The sequence below is a fragment of the Amblyomma mixtum genome, chromosome 2 (genome assembly GCF_055824585.1).
Source record: "Amblyomma mixtum isolate Tamu chromosome 2, ASM5582458v1, whole genome shotgun sequence".
In the NCBI taxonomy this organism is placed as follows: Eukaryota; Metazoa; Arthropoda; class Arachnida; order Ixodida; family Ixodidae; genus Amblyomma; species Amblyomma mixtum.
In genome coordinates this window covers 199,631,499-199,648,941 of record NC_143013.1, presented here as the reverse complement: position 1 = coordinate 199,648,941, position 17,443 = coordinate 199,631,499, and the positions used below count along the sequence as shown (strand labels likewise).

The 17,443-nt window shown below is 45.5% G+C and overlaps 1 protein-coding gene across 2 annotated transcripts; it reads left to right on the top strand.

Moving 5' to 3' along the window:
- The first annotated feature begins 306 nt into the window (after positions 1-306).
- Positions 307-17,208, top strand: LOC149362183 (uncharacterized). 2 transcript variants are annotated; one of them, XM_089569649.1, is made up of 3 exons: positions 307-629; positions 14,826-15,290; positions 16,665-17,208. In XM_089569649.1, exons 1-3 carry the CDS (start codon positions 611-613, stop codon positions 17,129-17,131), a joined length of 951 nt encoding a protein of 316 aa, XP_089425775.1. In that variant the 5' UTR covers positions 307-610; the 3' UTR covers positions 17,132-17,208. The 2 variants fall into 2 exon arrangements, with proteins under 2 accessions (XP_089425775.1, XP_089425774.1); XM_089569648.1 differs by lacking the exon at positions 307-629 and adding an exon at positions 1,083-1,429.
- The last annotated feature ends 235 nt before the right edge of the window (positions 17,209-17,443 follow it).

Below are 17,443 nucleotides of genomic sequence, written 5' to 3'. Positions count from 1 at the left end.
GAACAACAGCAGCGAGCGGAACCGCGGCGCTCGAGAATGCCCCTTGTACCCTGGCATGCGGAGACCATCGGCTACAACGTCAACCGCGGTGAATTCCCACGGGCACGGCCGGGTACAGGCCGGCCAATGGCTGACGCCGCTTTTGGACCACTGAGACATTAGCTGCTGAGCTCAGTGTGTCATCAGAAGCACGAGTGTAACGGCAAACCGATGAAGAAGGCCGGATGGGGGCGCTGGCGTCGGCACGACCATGAACAACACCTTTTTTTTATGTCTACGTGGAATCACGCGTTCTCTTTTAAGAACAGCGCACGCAGCTTTCTCCTACAAGTGAAAACATCGCTTTAACACTCCCATATCATTTCAGCGGGTGTGAAAACACCAGTGAACTAATCTGTGAGTTACTCGGGAATCAGACTGCAGCGCCCTCATAGTAGCTTGGCTCCAACGCCCCGACAGGGGACGTTACCCCCGAGGCAGAGCTTGCGATTGACGCACTGGCTGTTTTCGCACACTTTAGCTACGCGCCAGGCAGCCGTGCGCTACTTGATCCCCGAACAAAGCTTCAGTGCGCACTCCGTCGACGCTACACCAATTCGCAGCGCCCGCCATGGAGAGCCACAGCCAAGGTAAATACCCTGTTTGCCCAAGTTGCGGATATTTTGTCTGCATGCATATGCGAAAACAGTAAAAAAGGGCTGTGTAGTCTGCGCGCTGGTTATTTTGCGCGCAGACCGTTCACGTGCTGCATTACCGATGACCGAAACACGTGGTGGAATGTATTTACGCACAAACGTGCGCGCCCGCCGCGCGTGCTGTTTGCGTTCAAGGTCCCGTTACTTTTCGATACAAACACAGTTTGCCGTACACAAGCACAGGTCAGTGCAAAACAGCTGACTGGTGACTGGAATGACGTTTTTCCACATCTAACGAAACATGCATAACCAGTCACGCGCCTCCTTGGATCTGTCCTGGTAGAAAGGAACTGCCGTTGCTTTCGAACGCTAACTGCGCCTCAGCTTGGAGTCTAAGAGCTCAGCTTGGAGTGTCCAGCTTTAGAAAGCAAAGCTGGACAATCTGCCGTGACTTATGCCTCAGCTTGCACAGTACGCTGCGAACTAGGGCGTTTAGAGCTCATCACGTGCTTTAGTTTAGCGACGCATTTGTCGCTTCGATTTCGCTACATGTGCTCGGTGCCTCGGATGCTCTCTCAGTTTCTGTCTGGCATGACTTGAATTACTCTGCACACCGAAGAATAACAAACGCTACGATCCGGATAACTGCCATGGCGATGTGCGTGTCTATTGGCACTTACCCGCAACCACGCCTTAGCGCATGAAACCTTGGCGCAACGATTGTTCACGTTCATGTCTCATCGTGCCTATTCGCAGCGTACTCTGCCAACATGCCGTTCTCAGCACTCAGAAAGGTACTGTACTGGTGCATCCATATACTGTTTAGTAGCATCCGCGTATACCACAGAGGCCCTCGGTCAAACGTCTTGAGGCCATGCACTGGGTCACTAATTGCAGCCCTGAATCTTTAAGCATCTGCAGCGTCAGGAGAATCTTCCTCCTCACCTTAAGGACCTTTTTATGATCCTCTTGAGCGCAGCAAGTGCTTCAGCACACGGTTCGAAATGAAACCATGTGATCTGAAGCCTATTCACCGAGACTGTGCAGCGCTGGTAGAAAAATTGTGTGCTGAACCTGGTTAGGGAGCGAAAGGTATGGCGTATCGGGCAACTATACTCGGCTTGGCATCTGTAACGTTGAGTGCGTTCCGGACAATAGATACGCAGCGCGCCCACCCTGCCATATTGGCAGGTGGCAGTTAATGGCTGATCGCGAAAGTTTGCCCACCCAATGAACGCTGCGGCCTACTGCCGCAGTGCCGCGTGTCTGCTGCAGCGTTGTCAGCGCTAACGAATGCAGCCCACATCTCTCTCTCGTCACCCCACGTAAGCACATATAATTCAGGCGTCCACTGACCCAGCGAGCCAGTTATGCGCGCTTCCATTCCTCAAAATCATCAGTCTAAAACGTTCTCAACGGCAACGCGAGTGAACACAATGAACCCCGTTTAGCCTGCGGCTAGATGCGTCCGCCTCCGCTTCTATACTTCCAGTTTCTGACGTCAGAAGTCACGTGTTAGTCTCAGTTTCCTTAACAGGTGGTTTTGTCGATACGTTATCGGCTACGTGGTCATGTGAATCTACACACAATGATCCCCTCCTCTTAGTTACTTTTCTTTGACCTTTGACCTTGACATTGGTGCCACGTGGTAGAACACGATGCGTGCCAAATGTGACTCCCCCCTCCTCCTTGCTTACCTTGTAAATTCTCTTTTGTCTTCTTTCTTTGCTCCAAGGGGCACGCCACCCTGGGACGTCTTACTTCTTTTTTATGCAAAGCATACTACTTTAGCTACCACTTCAGCCCTTCACCGTGGTTATGCGCCTCCAAATCACGTGATACATGACGTCACACCACGTGACACGATGACGTCACGACAGTAGTGAAACGGGGGCCCACCTCGCGCCGTCGCTGTGGTTGTGCGCCTCCAAATCACGTGATACATGACGTCACACCACGTGACATGATGACGTCACGACAGTGGAGAAACGGGGGCCCACCTCGCGCCGTCGCTGTGGTTGTGCGCCTCCAAATCACGTGATACATGACGTCAAACCACGTGACACGATGACGTTACGACAGTGAAGAAACGGGGGCCCACCTCGCGCCGTCGCTGTGGTTGTGCGCCTCCAAATCACGTGACACGATGACGTCACGGCAGTGGAGAAACGGGGGCCCACCTCGCGCCGTCGCTGTGGTTGTGCGCCTCCAAATTACGCGACACGATGATGCTTCGCATTCTCCAGGCTTAACCAAGTTAAGCCTCAGCCATTTTTTTTTCACAAGGTCATAGTCCTGCTGCGCACGACCATGGATTTACATGGCGTAGTGGAGCTTTCGCTTCAAAATCGCAAAGCACGCATCCACAGAAATCCTGCTCCTTGCTCGTGGTGTTTACAACAATCCTTGTCGGCGTTCCTTATCTTTATGTGGAAGTCGGCACTGGCCTTCACCCGCCTAATGAAAACAGCTATTACCGAAAAAGGTAAACGGTATAGAATCGGGGCTTCCTTCGCCCCCCTAAGAATTGCCAGGATCCATTGTTATTAATGAGCTAACATTTAGTATATCGCCTTGCAAAAACCATCCCTTTTAGACGTAATAAAATGCCCTGATTAATCGACAGGATCGTGGCGTCGTTACTACCGCCAAATTTAAAAATCTAGAAACTATGTTTGAGTGCTTTTCATTGGATTAATCATGTGGAATCATACTTACCCGACTAACTCTTTCACCATAATTCGTGCACTAATTTCCAATGATCCACTTATTACAACCAGCGATCGACTTATTTCACTCCCAATCGAACTTAATTTATCACCTGATCCCCACTAATTCACCTTAGTCAGTTTTCTGTTGTGGACCTAGTTCCAAAATTTGGGAACCTTTTGAATTTTCGGGATGGGTCAATTTCCAAATGACCTCGCATTTTGTTTAGGAGTGTGGATAAGAAGGCCCGAAATTTTTATTTTATTAGCGCTGACAGATTTTTTCAACCACGGATCCTTGACCCATGGCTACGCCGCCATCCACTTTAAAACACCCCGATGGAGTTGTTCTCGCTCGTGACGTCCCGAGCATGAGCCAAGTGGCTAGAAAAAAAGTTTCCTTTTTAAATCCAGTCCTCTCGACAATAAATGCGTCTTTTCCTGCCGTACAGATATCAACGTAGCCAGAAAGTGCGCGTAAAATTGATAAAGCAATAATCGGGTGCTCCGATAAATAATTGAATATTCAGGGCAGGAACGCATATGTACTTGCTCGCGAGCTGCTGGAGACATTCTACATAAAAAAAAAGACATTGCCGTCTGATGGCGCCACATTTATTCATTTTCTGTCAGCTACCGCGGTGTCTCAGTGGTTGTTTTTAGCAGTAGTTTATTTTCAGTGGTTATCTGCGGGTCAGCAGCGCTCGGCTTTTTACCCGAAAGACGCGGGTTCGATGCCGGCCGTGGCGGTCGAATTTCCGTGGGGGCGAAATTCTACAGGTCTTTGTACTGTGTGATGTTAGTACATGTTAAAGAACCCCCGATGGTCGAAATGTCCGGAGCCCTTCACCACGGCGTCCCTCATAGCCCGAATCGCTTCGGGGCATTAAAAAACCATAAGTGTAAACCATTTATTGTTATGTCTTTTTAATATAGCATCTGATCCCACCCAATTTAGACATTAGTGTACGATGGATTGATTTAAAAAAAAACTGGTCAGTTTAAACGTCTTAAACAAGGAGTACTGTATCCAGACTTACACATTGATGTAATACTTCTAAAAAACCCAGAAAAAACAAACACAAATGAATGCCTCTATATTCATGAAGACATTGTCAGCCAGGTCATATTAAAAAAAAAGCAAAACAGACCACTCTGGGTTCCAAGGTGTATAGGAGTGCACATGATGTAAAGAAAGAACATATACCGCATAGAACGACACGTTGCTTTTTGTCACCTAGGTAGGCTTCGATCCTATTCAGTAGTTTGGTCGGAATCTTAGTGGCAGACTAGTTTGGAAGAGGGCACGCGATAATAAGTCAAATGCATTGCGAAAATAAGTCCTGAAATCAGCAGTCAGCCTTCCACCTCAGGCTACTGAAGTGAGTGGCGATTGAGTTTGATATAAAAACCGTGTCTTAAGGGGGAGACGCGGGTTCTCAAATGAACATTTTTTATTAGAGATATTGTAATGAAATTAGGTGTGTATATATTTTTGTTCCTCATGTTTTCAATAATATATTTAGCTACAGTGCATCTCAATTTGTTCGCATATAATAGGAATATAATTTAAGCGTTATTAGTTAAAATTTTGTGCGTCGTTAAAACACTTTCTGTCTACATTTTTTGGTCTCGTTTGAAGTATGGCTGTAGCAAAAGGCCTACCATCAGGAGCTAGGCAAATTATATTGTTGTTGAAGTACATCATCCTATAGGAATGTTGAATTTTGTCCAGGCACTATAATTATGAAATATAGCTAGATGGCATTTCGCTTCACAAAATTTGGAATGCGTGACTCAGCCTAACAAAAATAACATAGCTCCACAGTATAGTTCCTTCCAAATTGAACGGTAAAGATTAATTGAAATTGCGCCATAAAAACGTAATATAAACTTGCGCGAAGGCTTGTCATGTTGGCAAAATGCAGGAAGCTAAGAAAATCGCATTTGAAGTGCGCGCGCCAGCCATTGGGAGGCTGTTGTAAAGATCTCAAAAAAGAGCGGAATGCTGATGTTCCAAAAATATTTCACAGCAGTGAGTAATATCAGGTAGTGGGGAAGGAGTCCAGCTTTCAAACAAAACCAAGCTGATATCCATCCGGGCCGCAGTCGTGGGAAGCGACGTGCGCGAAGTCCTTCCGTGTTTTGCTCCAAAATTGCTATTTCCGGGCTTCGTAGGCTCGAAATACATATTTTAGGAGCTGGACGTCGAATATTGGCCTTGTAACTTTTTTAGAGAGCAACTTTAGAGTGTATTGATCCCGAATGTGCCACTGTTTCAGAATGAAAATTTTGCATTTTTTTAACATCTCAAGAACCGCGTCTCCCCGTAAGCTACGTTGAGTCGATCGAAACGAATTCGAGCTGTTTAAGGGATTTATCAGATCTTTGTAAATAATATGTTGTAATGTTTAGCAACAGGCCCATGTTAACGATGTAGGGGTGTACTTGCGTGTTTTTGTTTAGTAGCCTTTCTTGTGAACACAGACATTTTTACTTTTAGACAAGCGGCCAAACACTCTGTTGTAGTATTTTCCGAAACAACGCGCTGAGGGAAGAAGCCACAGAAACAGGACAGTTTAATCAAAACTTAATTTGAGATGAAATGAAGGACAGGTGCCACATTAAATTGCCACATACAGCAAAGTGTATGAATGCTGTCAAGTATTTACATTACTCACCTGCATAAATTCTACGAAGTGAGATAGAGCTCCAGGTGTTTTGTTCGACTTCGAGTAAACGATTTTAAAATAAGAGTAAATCTTTTACATTTATTGTTTAATTCTACACCATAGTTAATAGCACACAATATTGCACACCTTACTGAATGTCTGCTGGTCGAATGTATTAAATAAGTTTCTCTAGGTATCCATGGCATGTGTAACTATATTATATTTTGTTGTTAAGGGACTCCGAATAAAGATACCCGTCAGTGTAGTGGGGTCTGCATCCTTGTTGCCTGTGCCTGTCGTCCATCTACCGCTTTTTTCTCCCGAACACGGATGAATTCTACCTGCAACAAATTCTTCTTAAGTAGCCAGAAAGTTTACCAACTTTCTTTCTAAACTGCCAAAAACCGACTGCCCTCGGGCAGACACGCACACACTCCTGAGCGCGGTACAAGATAAAGCATGACGGCCGGCGAAAAGGAACTTTCTTTCTGATTTAGGAGGCTTTTCAAGCACTCATGCAATCTTTCCTTGCTTCGAAAACTCATTTTACTGTAGCAAATTTACTGAAGCGCACGCTTACCGCATAGATGAAAGGGTCGGTTGCGATGTTGTGCGCAGAAAGGGAACTGCCGTCTTAGCTTGGTCACTACTTATTGTTCTCTGATTGATTGAATTTAACAAAGTAGGTGCCCTCTAAATGAAGTCAGTTTAGATTCAGCCAAAGCCCTCTTCGTTGAGTTCAACTTGGCAGTTGATGGGACTACCTGATCGGCTCTCAGGTCAAAGTGTGGGCTACTTTAGTGCCGATGTTTAAAGCCGGAACACTCTAATTGATTTAGGCTTATTCAGTTAGCAAGACGTGCCCTATATGAAAGGATTTTTCAAATTTCACTAATAAAAAACGAAGCTTTTCGGTGTAATCCAAATGATATGAAGATAACCGGGCCCATCTTTGAGAACTATAGGTACGATTGATGTTTTCAAATATTGCAAAAGTGTGTTTAAATTCTTTCCTCTTAAACTTGCAGTCTTATTTATAATTCCTGCTAACTTCTTTGCCTGTGCTTATAAGAATTGCTGAAGTAATCAATTGTATCGTCGTTCTTACCGTTTGTCGACCGAATTACGTTTACATATCTGTATATAAGCAAACAAGGAAAGAGGAATGAGGGGCTCGTTAGAAATATGAGAGATGCGAACAGCCACCGAAACCAAGGGACACAGGGGATTTTTTTTAATTAATCTATTTATTTTGTGGTGTTGATCAATTTAGAATGTTAATGAAAAGTTTATCGCTTAAAGCTAATTGATTAGAAAAGCAGAAGAAAAACAACCACATGCCGCCGGTGGGATCAAAACCCACGATCAACACCACAAAATAAATAAATAAATTAAAAAAGAAACCCCCTGTGTGCTTGGTTTCGGTGGCTGTTGGCTTCTCTCATATATATATATATATATATATATATATATATATATATATATATATATATATATTCAAAGAAATGTTTATGGGGCTAAAACGTCACAAAGCGACTCAGGCTATGAGGGACGCCGTAGTGAGGGGCTCAAGCAATTTCGACCACTGGGATTGTTTAACGTGCCCTGACGTCTCACGGTAAGCGGGCCTCTAGAATTTCACCTCCATCGAAATTCTACCGCCGTGGCTGGGATCGAACCCGCGTCTTTCGAGTCAGTAGCCTAGCATCATAACCGCGACTATGTGAAGTGGACTAAGAACAATCAGTTCACCAGCAGCCTATGCGACTACCTCGGCGAAAGTGGTTTCCTCCTCTTCTTTTAACTTTCTATCGCGTACATTCCATTCCCTCTTTCTCAACTTTCTGAACTTATGGCTCATGATATGCTTCTCGAGTAAAAAAAAGGAGCCACCACGGCGGCTCTTTTTCAAGGAGAGGTTATGATGACGCTCGTACAGGCAATATAAAAAATAGTCCTATGTTCCGCTGCTTCGTGAGGTCGAGTTAGCTATTTCTGCTTCTATTTTCAAATTGGAGGTGCATATTTTGGTTCTGGCCTTAGAAATATTACGAATGAGCTTACATTATTTCTGACGTAGCCATAGGTAGTCATACCTGGAGGAGTCGTAACTCTTCACTGCATTTGTTATTAACATAGTCGAAATACTTATTCCAAATAATGATAGCTGGGATGAGAAGTCCAAGGTATATATATACTCACATAGGCATTCGACACGACTTGTTAGGGCAGTATTCATAGCGGCAGTAGAGTGCCGGGGAAAAAATTTTATTCAGTGCTGTTTATGCTAGCCCGCATTCGCTACTCTTTCTCCTCCCATTTAGGATTTCTGTGTTTCATCATTTCAATTCGTTTATGAGTTTAACGTCAAGAAGTTACTCAGGCTATGAGCGACGCCGTAGTGGAAATATCTGGATAATTTCCACCCCCTGGGGTTCTTTAACGTGCACCGACATCGCACAGCACACGGGCCTCGAGCGTTTTGCATCCATCGAATTGTGACCTCCGCGGCCGGGACCAAACCCACGTCTTTTGAAGTGCTAAAGTATCATTACATATGGTGTTATTGGCTGTCATTATTTCTAAGCATCATTTGGAGTTGGCAAAGTTGTCGCTCTAAAGTGTAATAAAAACTTCATATTAGATGTGACAAGAATTGAAGATGATTCTACTTTACTCAGTGGCCCAAAATGGCAGCTCTTAGCTATCCCTGTACACCCATGAAGAGGTGAACATCTTAATAACTGAGTAAATTTGTTAGGCGTTGCAGCTGTGAAACTTTCTAGAGAGAGAAAAGCTGATAATTACGGAAAAAAATCTTGAAAGAGGATGCAAGCTGGTGTTATCACTGGGGATAAAGTTTAGTTTTTAGCTTTTAAAGTGATTTTCGTGATGAAAGAGGTGCCGATTATTAGAAGTAACTTATTGTAAGGTAGGTGCTGCATAACGAAGATACATGCGATGTGCTGTACCCCTTGCATTGTGCCCAAGCTAAAGGAAACTGCGGTCAAGTCTAAGCAGTTCTTCTTGGAAGTAGAAATTGCTTTTCTTCTCCTTCTTATCATTTTTGTATTTGTTCTGCAGTGCAATGCTCATAAAATCGTGATAAAATTGAATTTAGAAAATGAACACTTTTTCTCCGACACACGATGCAGGCTGCTGACGTCCCAGAACAGTTCCCTTATCATTTGCTAGAGGTGAATGAGAGCGTGGTGTGACCTCAGATATCCGGGAAAAAAATGGACGTAGCTGCAGTTTGCGAAAATTCCGTGTGGTGGAATACCTATCTTTTATTTCATGGCACTTTCTACCTTCTAAAAGCTTCCTTATCGGTGAAAGAAGCTTCTTTTTATTAAATTCAGGTAAACAATCATTATAATCAATTATAATCATTTTAATCATTATAATCATTATAAGCAAAACTGAACTTGTTATAAGTATGTTTTTCATGCCACCAGATGATAATTAGTGAAGCAGTTGCCACTTGTCAATTTCAAAAGTGGAATGATAGCAAGCTAAATTTCTCCTTCAATTGATTGTTGTGCCAGTATAAAGACTGAGAATGAAGTAACTGGAGCAGTTGGGTTCATATCAAATCAACAGAAATCTTATTTTCAACATCCGTCACAATGTTGACGTTGTTCCGTAGAAGAAGGCTGTCACAACAGTTTCACGGAGGACTGGAAGCCTCTTCCAGAGCTCACAAAAACACGTAAAAGCACACTGAGCGGACCAACGGCATAAATAACTGTATGTTGGAGAAAGAACACAGGCGAGAGGGCGCTTCAAGAAATGTCTGATTGCTGAAAGCATCAGCCAGAAGTTCCACGCGTAGTTTAGTAGGTGTGAGGGTAGTGAACCAAGATTTGAAGTTTGTGTAGCTTGTTTGCACTGGCATGGATATCGTGCATGAATGCCTCAAACGCATGACTTATTCTACAATCAGGTACCAATCTATATTTCCGAATTCTTTATTCCACAGGGATTAGGTCGCAGTGTTAATTCTGATAAACCTTTACGAAAGTCCCTGTGTTTTTTATTTCAAAATTTTAACTGCCACAGAAGAGAGTAGAATTGAAGTCTGTGAATACTAATTATACTATGCTTTGGAAATAAAAGTTTATTCGGGCGCAGATAAATTTCATTGTTGACACAATGAATAGTCTTTTCTAAAAGTAACAGTGTGCTAATATTCTTCTGGGAAGTTGTACCCCAAGCAAACGTGCAATAATTTAGGAGGTAAATTGCTGGGCTAGTTGAGTCTTAATCCACAGAAGTTGAACCAGCGAAAACGGACGCAGGAATAATCGTGCATCCACGTAGTTCAATATCATATCCGCCAGTGTCTTCTCAGCCGTTCTGTGAGCCCCTTTGTCGGTGGACGACATGGTTTCTTCGTTCGATGGGCTGTGTGACTGGTTTCAATATGTCGCGGATAAGTTGAGCTATAAATGCCTTGCCCAGGTCTGTAACAATTGCCTGTGGGGTGCCATGTCGGAGCCCAATCGCGCGCATAATGAATTGTGAAACTTTGGAGGCCGAGCATTGCGGGAAATCCTGTGTTTCGGCGTAACGCTTCAAGTAGTCTGTAGCGACTATAATCCACTTTTTTCCCCTACGATAAAGATAATTGTCCGATACGGGTCATGTCTACTGCCTCAAATGGTAGGCTGCAGCATGCCAGGTGGTTCAATGGCGGTGTCTTCCAACAGTGGCATTCGCGGCAGGCCCTGACGTAACGCTTTATGCACGAGGCGAGCGTGGCCCGGTAATAATTTTTCCGTACTCCATACAGTGTTCGCATAAGCTAACGGTGTCCGGAAGTGAGTTCTTCATTGCAGACGAAAGGGATCTCGCCGCGGAAAGGGGGTAGTATCACCAGGAGAAACCTTTGCAACTGGCGGTGGAAGTTTTCTAGCACAGCACACTATTTTGATTGAAGAGTGATGATATCACGTGAGCAAGGAGCTGGTGTATCGCTGTATGTCGACCTTCTGTAGGTTCTATAAGCAGCCTCAGCACTGCATCGGCACGTTATTCGGAAGAAACGCCGGTGAGCTAACTTCGCCAAGGAAGTTGTCATCTAGGGCGTCTTGAGAAGGTTCGACGCGTTTGTGATAAGCTGTAAGCATCGCTGTGCCGTCGACCGGATTTATAAAGAAATGGCGCAGTTAAGTTCTGGTGACCGTAAAGCGCAAATTGCTAGTCGTCTAATAGGTCCTTTAAGTTTGTTATCCAGCACAACGAAGATCAGTGATCACCTGAAACGGTCTGCCGTACAGTTAGGAGCGAAACTTTGTGGCAGCCTATACTACTGCCGAGCATTGCTTTTCTATTGTAGAGTTCTCCTGTAAAGCCGCCGCGGTGGCTCAGTGGTTATGGTACTCGGCTGGTGACTCAAAAGACGCGGGTTTGATCCCGGCCGCGGCGGCTAGAATTTTTTTGGAGGAGAAATTTTAGAGGCCCGTGTACTGTGCGATGTCACTGCACGTTAAAGAACCCCAGGTGGTCAAAATTTCCGGAGCCCTTCACTACGGCGTCTCTTATAGCCTGAGTCGCTTTGGGACGTTAAACCCCATAAACTAAACCAAACCAGTCCTCCTGTAAAGACTGGACACACGTTTGCGCGCTTCCAGTTCCTTCTGTCTGCCCGTGTCTGTGTATATGCGCTAGTATGTGTGATTACAACCAACTAGCCCCAATGACAGCCTTAACATAGAACAGTTCGGCTAGAGGAATTAATTATGTGGTTTACATGACAATACCATGATAAATCCTTAATAAAATGATTATCAACGCACTTAAGTGGGTTGGAACAACAGCACTGTCGTTAATTTTTTAAGTATGAAGTGTGTTGCTTCGGTGGCGGTGGGAAAAATCAGTACAGTCCTAATGATATTCAGAGGCATAAGCCACCTAGCGCACCAGCTTAAGCCATGTAGTACAGCGCGTAGCGCACTAGGTCATTTTGGAGTGTACCGTACGAGTTAGAGGGCGGTGCAGCACATAATCGCCGGCGGAAAGGCCGACTGTAGGGTTTGCTGAAGAAGGCAGATCGTTAACATAAACTAGAAAGAGTAAGGAGACACGGATAATACATTGTGGTACACGTGAAAGGACACGTGAAAAAGAGCGCGGATGACGAATAGAGGAAAAAGAGCGTGGGGTCGGTTGGAAGCCTTGAATCCAGTTAAAACCTCGTGGATCGAGGTTTGTTCGAGAAAGCTTAAAAGACGGGGGTGCGGTGCTGTGTCCAACGCTTTCGAAATATAGGACTGTGGTATCAAATGGGGTGTTGTGACGAGGATTGAAATGATTGTCATGAAGAAACTGAGCAAGTGGTTTCACATAAATGTCCTCTCGGAAGCCGTGTTGGTCTGGGCGGAAAAGGTTTATAGATTATATAAAGGTGGCGGGATGGGAGTACATGACCTATTCTATAATTTCAGAGCATACGTGAGGTCCTAAAAGGGGTCGTAATTACATGGGGATGATTAATCACCTTTCTTGAACACTGGATTGACTTTTCCAATGCGCCAGGTAAGGAGAACGGCACCAGTAGCAAGCGACGGCTGGAAAACGAAGGATAAAATAAAGGTGCAAACAGATATAGCATTTTTTTTTACTTTAGAATTGGTAACGTCAATACCGGAGAAGGGTGAATACTTTAGGTAGTCGATATTTTAAACAGGCCGCGTGAAATAAAGGTAACGCTTGCCACTAGTAGACGAGAGAACAGATGAAAGTCAGAAAGATCATGAATGGGTTCGTTAGTAAAATGCGAACATAATGCTGTATTCAAGGCCTTGGGTTCCTCGAATGCGCTCTCTGTGGAGCCGGAGTGGTCGCAGAGCGATATAGTATTATTTACGTCAAGGTAAATTGTCTTCCACATGTATTTGGATTGGTTTGCTGCATGGCAGGGAGAGTAGTAGAAAGGAACCTGCGTCTAGTTCAGGTACCAAGGTTGGATTTTTTTTTGTGTGTTCAGTGTTAAATGCGTTGGCAGATCAAAAAGTCCATTTTCTTCACGTTGACTTTAAACTATGAGAAACGCGTTCGGTTAGTTATGGCGACAGTAAGAATGTAAAACCTTGTCGAGCGTAGTAAATCAGATGTGTAAAGGAACCATCTAGATTCAGTGCAACACACAAGGAAAGTGGAACCGAAATCAGTATAAAGGTGGCAAGATAACGAGTCATACTGTTGTATCGAGCGCCATAAAAGCAAAAATTATATGGCCTTTGTCATAAAAACAAAGTACTTTCTTTGATTGGGTGCTATTTGAAGTGTTAGGAGAAAAAGTGGTGTTAAGTGCAACGTGATCACCAAGCCTGAAATGTATGAAGAGGCAGAAAATTCACCAGGGCGATATTTCATTGTAAGGTTAATAATGTTCGAGGGATGATTAGTCTTGCGCGTGGGTTCCGTAACAACATCACACAAGCTAAAAGTTAGACACGGGTTGAGGAAGTTACCAAAAACATTGCGTTTTCTTAGGGCGCGCGCTATACCACTCCAGTCTATGGACGGAAAGCTAAAATTGCCGAAAAGCAAAAGAGGCATCTTAATGTCAGTCAACATTAGCGAATGGACGTCGTCGTAGGAAAGAGTTATGAACAATTATATTAGTCTCATTTACAGAAAAACACACAGTCAAAAGAAAGGAACACACAGGACGAAACACGGGTGCTGCCCACAACTCGTCCGATTTGTTCCATTTTTGTGATTCTGTGTTTTGTGCTAAATGAGATTAATGTAATTTCGTAGAGCCAATTAGTCCATCACTTAAGTCTTCTGAAGTTATGAACGAACTGTTGATATCAGGCGAAAGATAAAAGACGCCGATAAGTAATAGAGCAGACGAAGCATGACAGCTCATCGAAATCATTTCCAGGGGCGCTATTATATTCGCAAGGGCACGCTTTACGACGCGCTTCGCAGTGTTGAGCACAGCGCCACCACGGAAACGTCAGGAGCTGTCTTTCCAGGATTTCAAAATCAGAAAAATCAGGCAACTTTCCCTATTTAATTACCAAGCTTAATTGCTCAAGTATGGTCACTGCCTTGACTGTAAAGGCTTAACTCCGATTACAGGAATAAACCTCTTTTCAACACAGATCTCTGAGCCAAGGATACACCGCTGTTCGCTTCCAAAAGGAGATGGTTTGGTTTGGTTTGTTGGGGTTTAACGTCCCAAAGCGACTCAGGCTATGAGAGACGCCGTAGTGAAGGGCTCCGGAAATTGCGACCACCTGGGGTTCTTTAACGTGCACTGACATCGCACAGTACACGGGCCTCTGCTTCCAAAAGGAGATCATGAAGACGTTTATTGGTACTGACGTAATGAATTTTAATTCATATCGTTGCGATTTCACGCTTCATTTTTATATCCGACTCAGTAACCAATGTGTCTTAATTTTCTCCCGAACCAACGTCACCGTAGCCACAATGGGCCAAACTAATGATTTTTACTCAGTACAACAAGCCACAGGGCTGTACTCTGCGTCTCTTTAAAAAGGACCAGGAGTGAGTGTGCCGCTTAAGAAGGAATGGGTGGTATATGGGGTTTCGTACAGATGTCGCTATCGCTTATTCACCCTTGCAGAAAGCGATAAGTCGAAGAGATCTTTCTGCACAAGAAAACAAAGCACATCACAAGAGCTCTTCAGCTGTTCTTGTCTCTTCTCGTCCGCATTTTCGTACTCTTCTTCGCGGCCTCAAGATGTTTCTGCGGGTGATTCAATGCCAATGGTGCGCCCCACAGCGACGGTAGGTGGCGCTAATGTACCCAACGCTTCTTTTTGCAGAAGAGCTGTTCAAGGACGTGTGGCTGACGACGCAGCCTTTTAAGCAAGAGGAAGCCTGTCTGGACCCCATCGCTGCCGGGAGCGACAGCAGCACCACAGTAGGTCATGATGCAGCCTCAACGAGCGCGACCTTCGCAGTCGCTGCCAGCGCCCCGCCACGGTCGTGCGCGCAGCCTTCTGTGGGTCAAACCACGACAGACACGACCACCGTCGCAACATCCGCGGCCCCGCACGGGAAGTGCGTTCTGTGTCCGGGGCGGGACAATGGTGAGGCGACCAAGCCACCTTACTCGTACGTGGCGCTCATAGACATGGTACTCAAGGATGCGCCGGGCGGAAAGCTGACGCTGAGCAACATCTATAAGGCCATAATGGCGCGCTTCCCCTACTTCAAGAAGGAACAGCGTGGCTGGCAGAACTCCATCCGACACAACCTCAGCCTCAACGAGTGCTTCGTCAAGGTAGGTGCACCTGTCATGCCACTCGTTCACTGGGTCGGATCACGCCACATTTCTTCCGTGCTACACCGTTTTCTATCAATTTGTCGCTTGTAGTTAAGGATTACTAACCTGGACGAGATATCGTTTCCACTAACAAAGCGTACCCCAGCAGTCAGAGTCGCCAAATAACTTCTTACGGTATGACTCTGAAAGTAGTTTAATTTGTTCCTATGTTAAGAGTGCAATTCATATCTTCAATTCATTTTTTTTCGTAGAGTAACCGCCAAGCAACAATTCCTCGTGAAATGGGGAAAAGAAACAAACATATGACGGAGACGGTAAAAAGCCACTTCAGGAAGGAATAAAAGCGCGGCAAAAGCCAAAACTAGATTTCTTCATAAAACAAGACTTGAGTGTTCTTGGTAACTTTATGTTATTCTTCATCCCGGCCCACTTTCCCTAAGTTCGTAAGCCAGCTTCCATATTTGCTCTGAAAAAAAAAATTACCTCAAGTAACATCCGCACCCCTTGCTAAGTCATTCAGGGAATGAATCGGAAAGCATGATCGATGACTTAGAAAGCCAGAACAGAACGGTTGGTCTAAAAATTAATTTGCAGAAACCAAGGTAAAGTTTTGCAGTCTTGGACAGGAACAGAAATTCACAATTTGTAGCGCGGCGCTGGAGGTATTAATAGAATGGGTGTGCTTAGGGCAGGCAGTGACCGCAGATCCGGGCAGCGAGAGGAAAATAACTACAAGATTAAGAATGGGGTGCAGCGTATTTGGCAGCTACTATCAAATCATGAAGGGCAGTTTAGCAATATCCCTCAAGAGAAATGTACATAACAGCTTTGTCTTACCCGTGTTCCCCAATGGGGCAGAAACATGGCGGCTGGCGAAAAGGGTTCAACCTAAAAGGAAGGCAACGCAGCGTGACGTTGAGATACAGTGAGAGGGGAGTGTGTCAGGGAAGAAACACGGGTTGATGACATCCGAGTCGAAACTGACAACAAGAAGTTGGCTTGGGCAAGGCATCTAATGCAAAGGCAAGTTAGTTTACGCTCTTTAACGGTAAAGGACTGGATTTCAAGAGGAGGAAAGCGTAGCAGGGGTCGACAGAACTTTAGGCGGGCGGATGAGATAAGAAGATTAAGGGGATAAGGTATCCGCGGCTGGCACCGAACAGGCTTAATTGGAAAGACATGGGAGAGGCATTTGCCTTGCAGTGGGAATAGTCAGGTTGACGACGATAAAATCTGCATCTCAAGTGCGTCGTTGTGCGAAATGCTAGAGCAATGCAATGAAAAAAAGAACGAGACGATGAAAAGGTGGAAAAGGTGTTCGCTCTCAAAAGTGGAAGGTGCATGTGCGATCTCGTTTCTTTCTCCCGGCAGGTAGCGCGCGACGACTCGTCCGACGGCAAGGGCAACTTCTGGTGCCTGCACCCGGCGTACAAGGACATGTTCAAGGACGGGAACTACCATCGGCGCCGGCGCATGAACCGTTTCCCGAGACCGGCCGCTGCCCTCGCTGGCGGTGCCTGTGCTCTGGGTGCCTCCGCTGCCTACAATACGGCATCGCCCCGGCTACCGTACGCTTCCATTCCACCTACTGTGGTGGGAGCCTTTTCCCCCGTGCGCCCATCACAACCGGATGCGTTCCTTGGCTACCACCAGCAGTTCCTGCAGCAGCCTCCGCATGGCACTGTGCAGCACCACCCCGATGGCTATCTGGGACATATGAATGCCCCAGAGCCTCCACAACAGACCGACTTCTTCGAGGCGCCTTACAGAGCCTCTGGGCTCTGCGGTCCCGCAATCCAGCAGCCACGTTCTGGCCCAAACATCAATGCAAAGCACTTCTGACTGGAGCCACGTGTGGAGCCTTGGACGGTGCTGAGGAAGACTCCTTCTTCGCTTAATAAAGTCGCTGTCCTGACCTATGCGGTGTTGCTTTTACTTTTCATATCTTTTGTGTCAAGAATGGACGCCCATGGGCCCGTTCCGAGACGCAGAGCAGTCCTAGAGTACATGCTCTCCTCACAAGCGCTCAAGAGGAAACGATCAGTTTACCGCTCTTCCTGTGTGTGAGTGTCCAGTCTAAAGTCCACCTGAGCTGGGCCCACATGGAGCATGCAAACGCAGAGTGTAGGTATAGCCAATACTCACCGCCCAACC

Coding starts and splice junctions, on each gene's coding strand:
- LOC149362183 (XM_089569648.1), top strand. CDS start 1,336: ATGAAACCTTGGCGCAACGATTGTTCACGTTCATGTCTCATCGTGCCT. Junction 1,430..14,825: donor CGTTCTCAGCACTCAGAAAG/GTACTGTACTGG, acceptor TTCTTTTTGCAG/AAGAGCTGTTCAAGGACGTG. Junction 15,291..16,664: donor CGAGTGCTTCGTCAAGGTAG/GTGCACCTGTCA, acceptor CCCGGCAGGTAG/CGCGCGACGACTCGTCCGAC.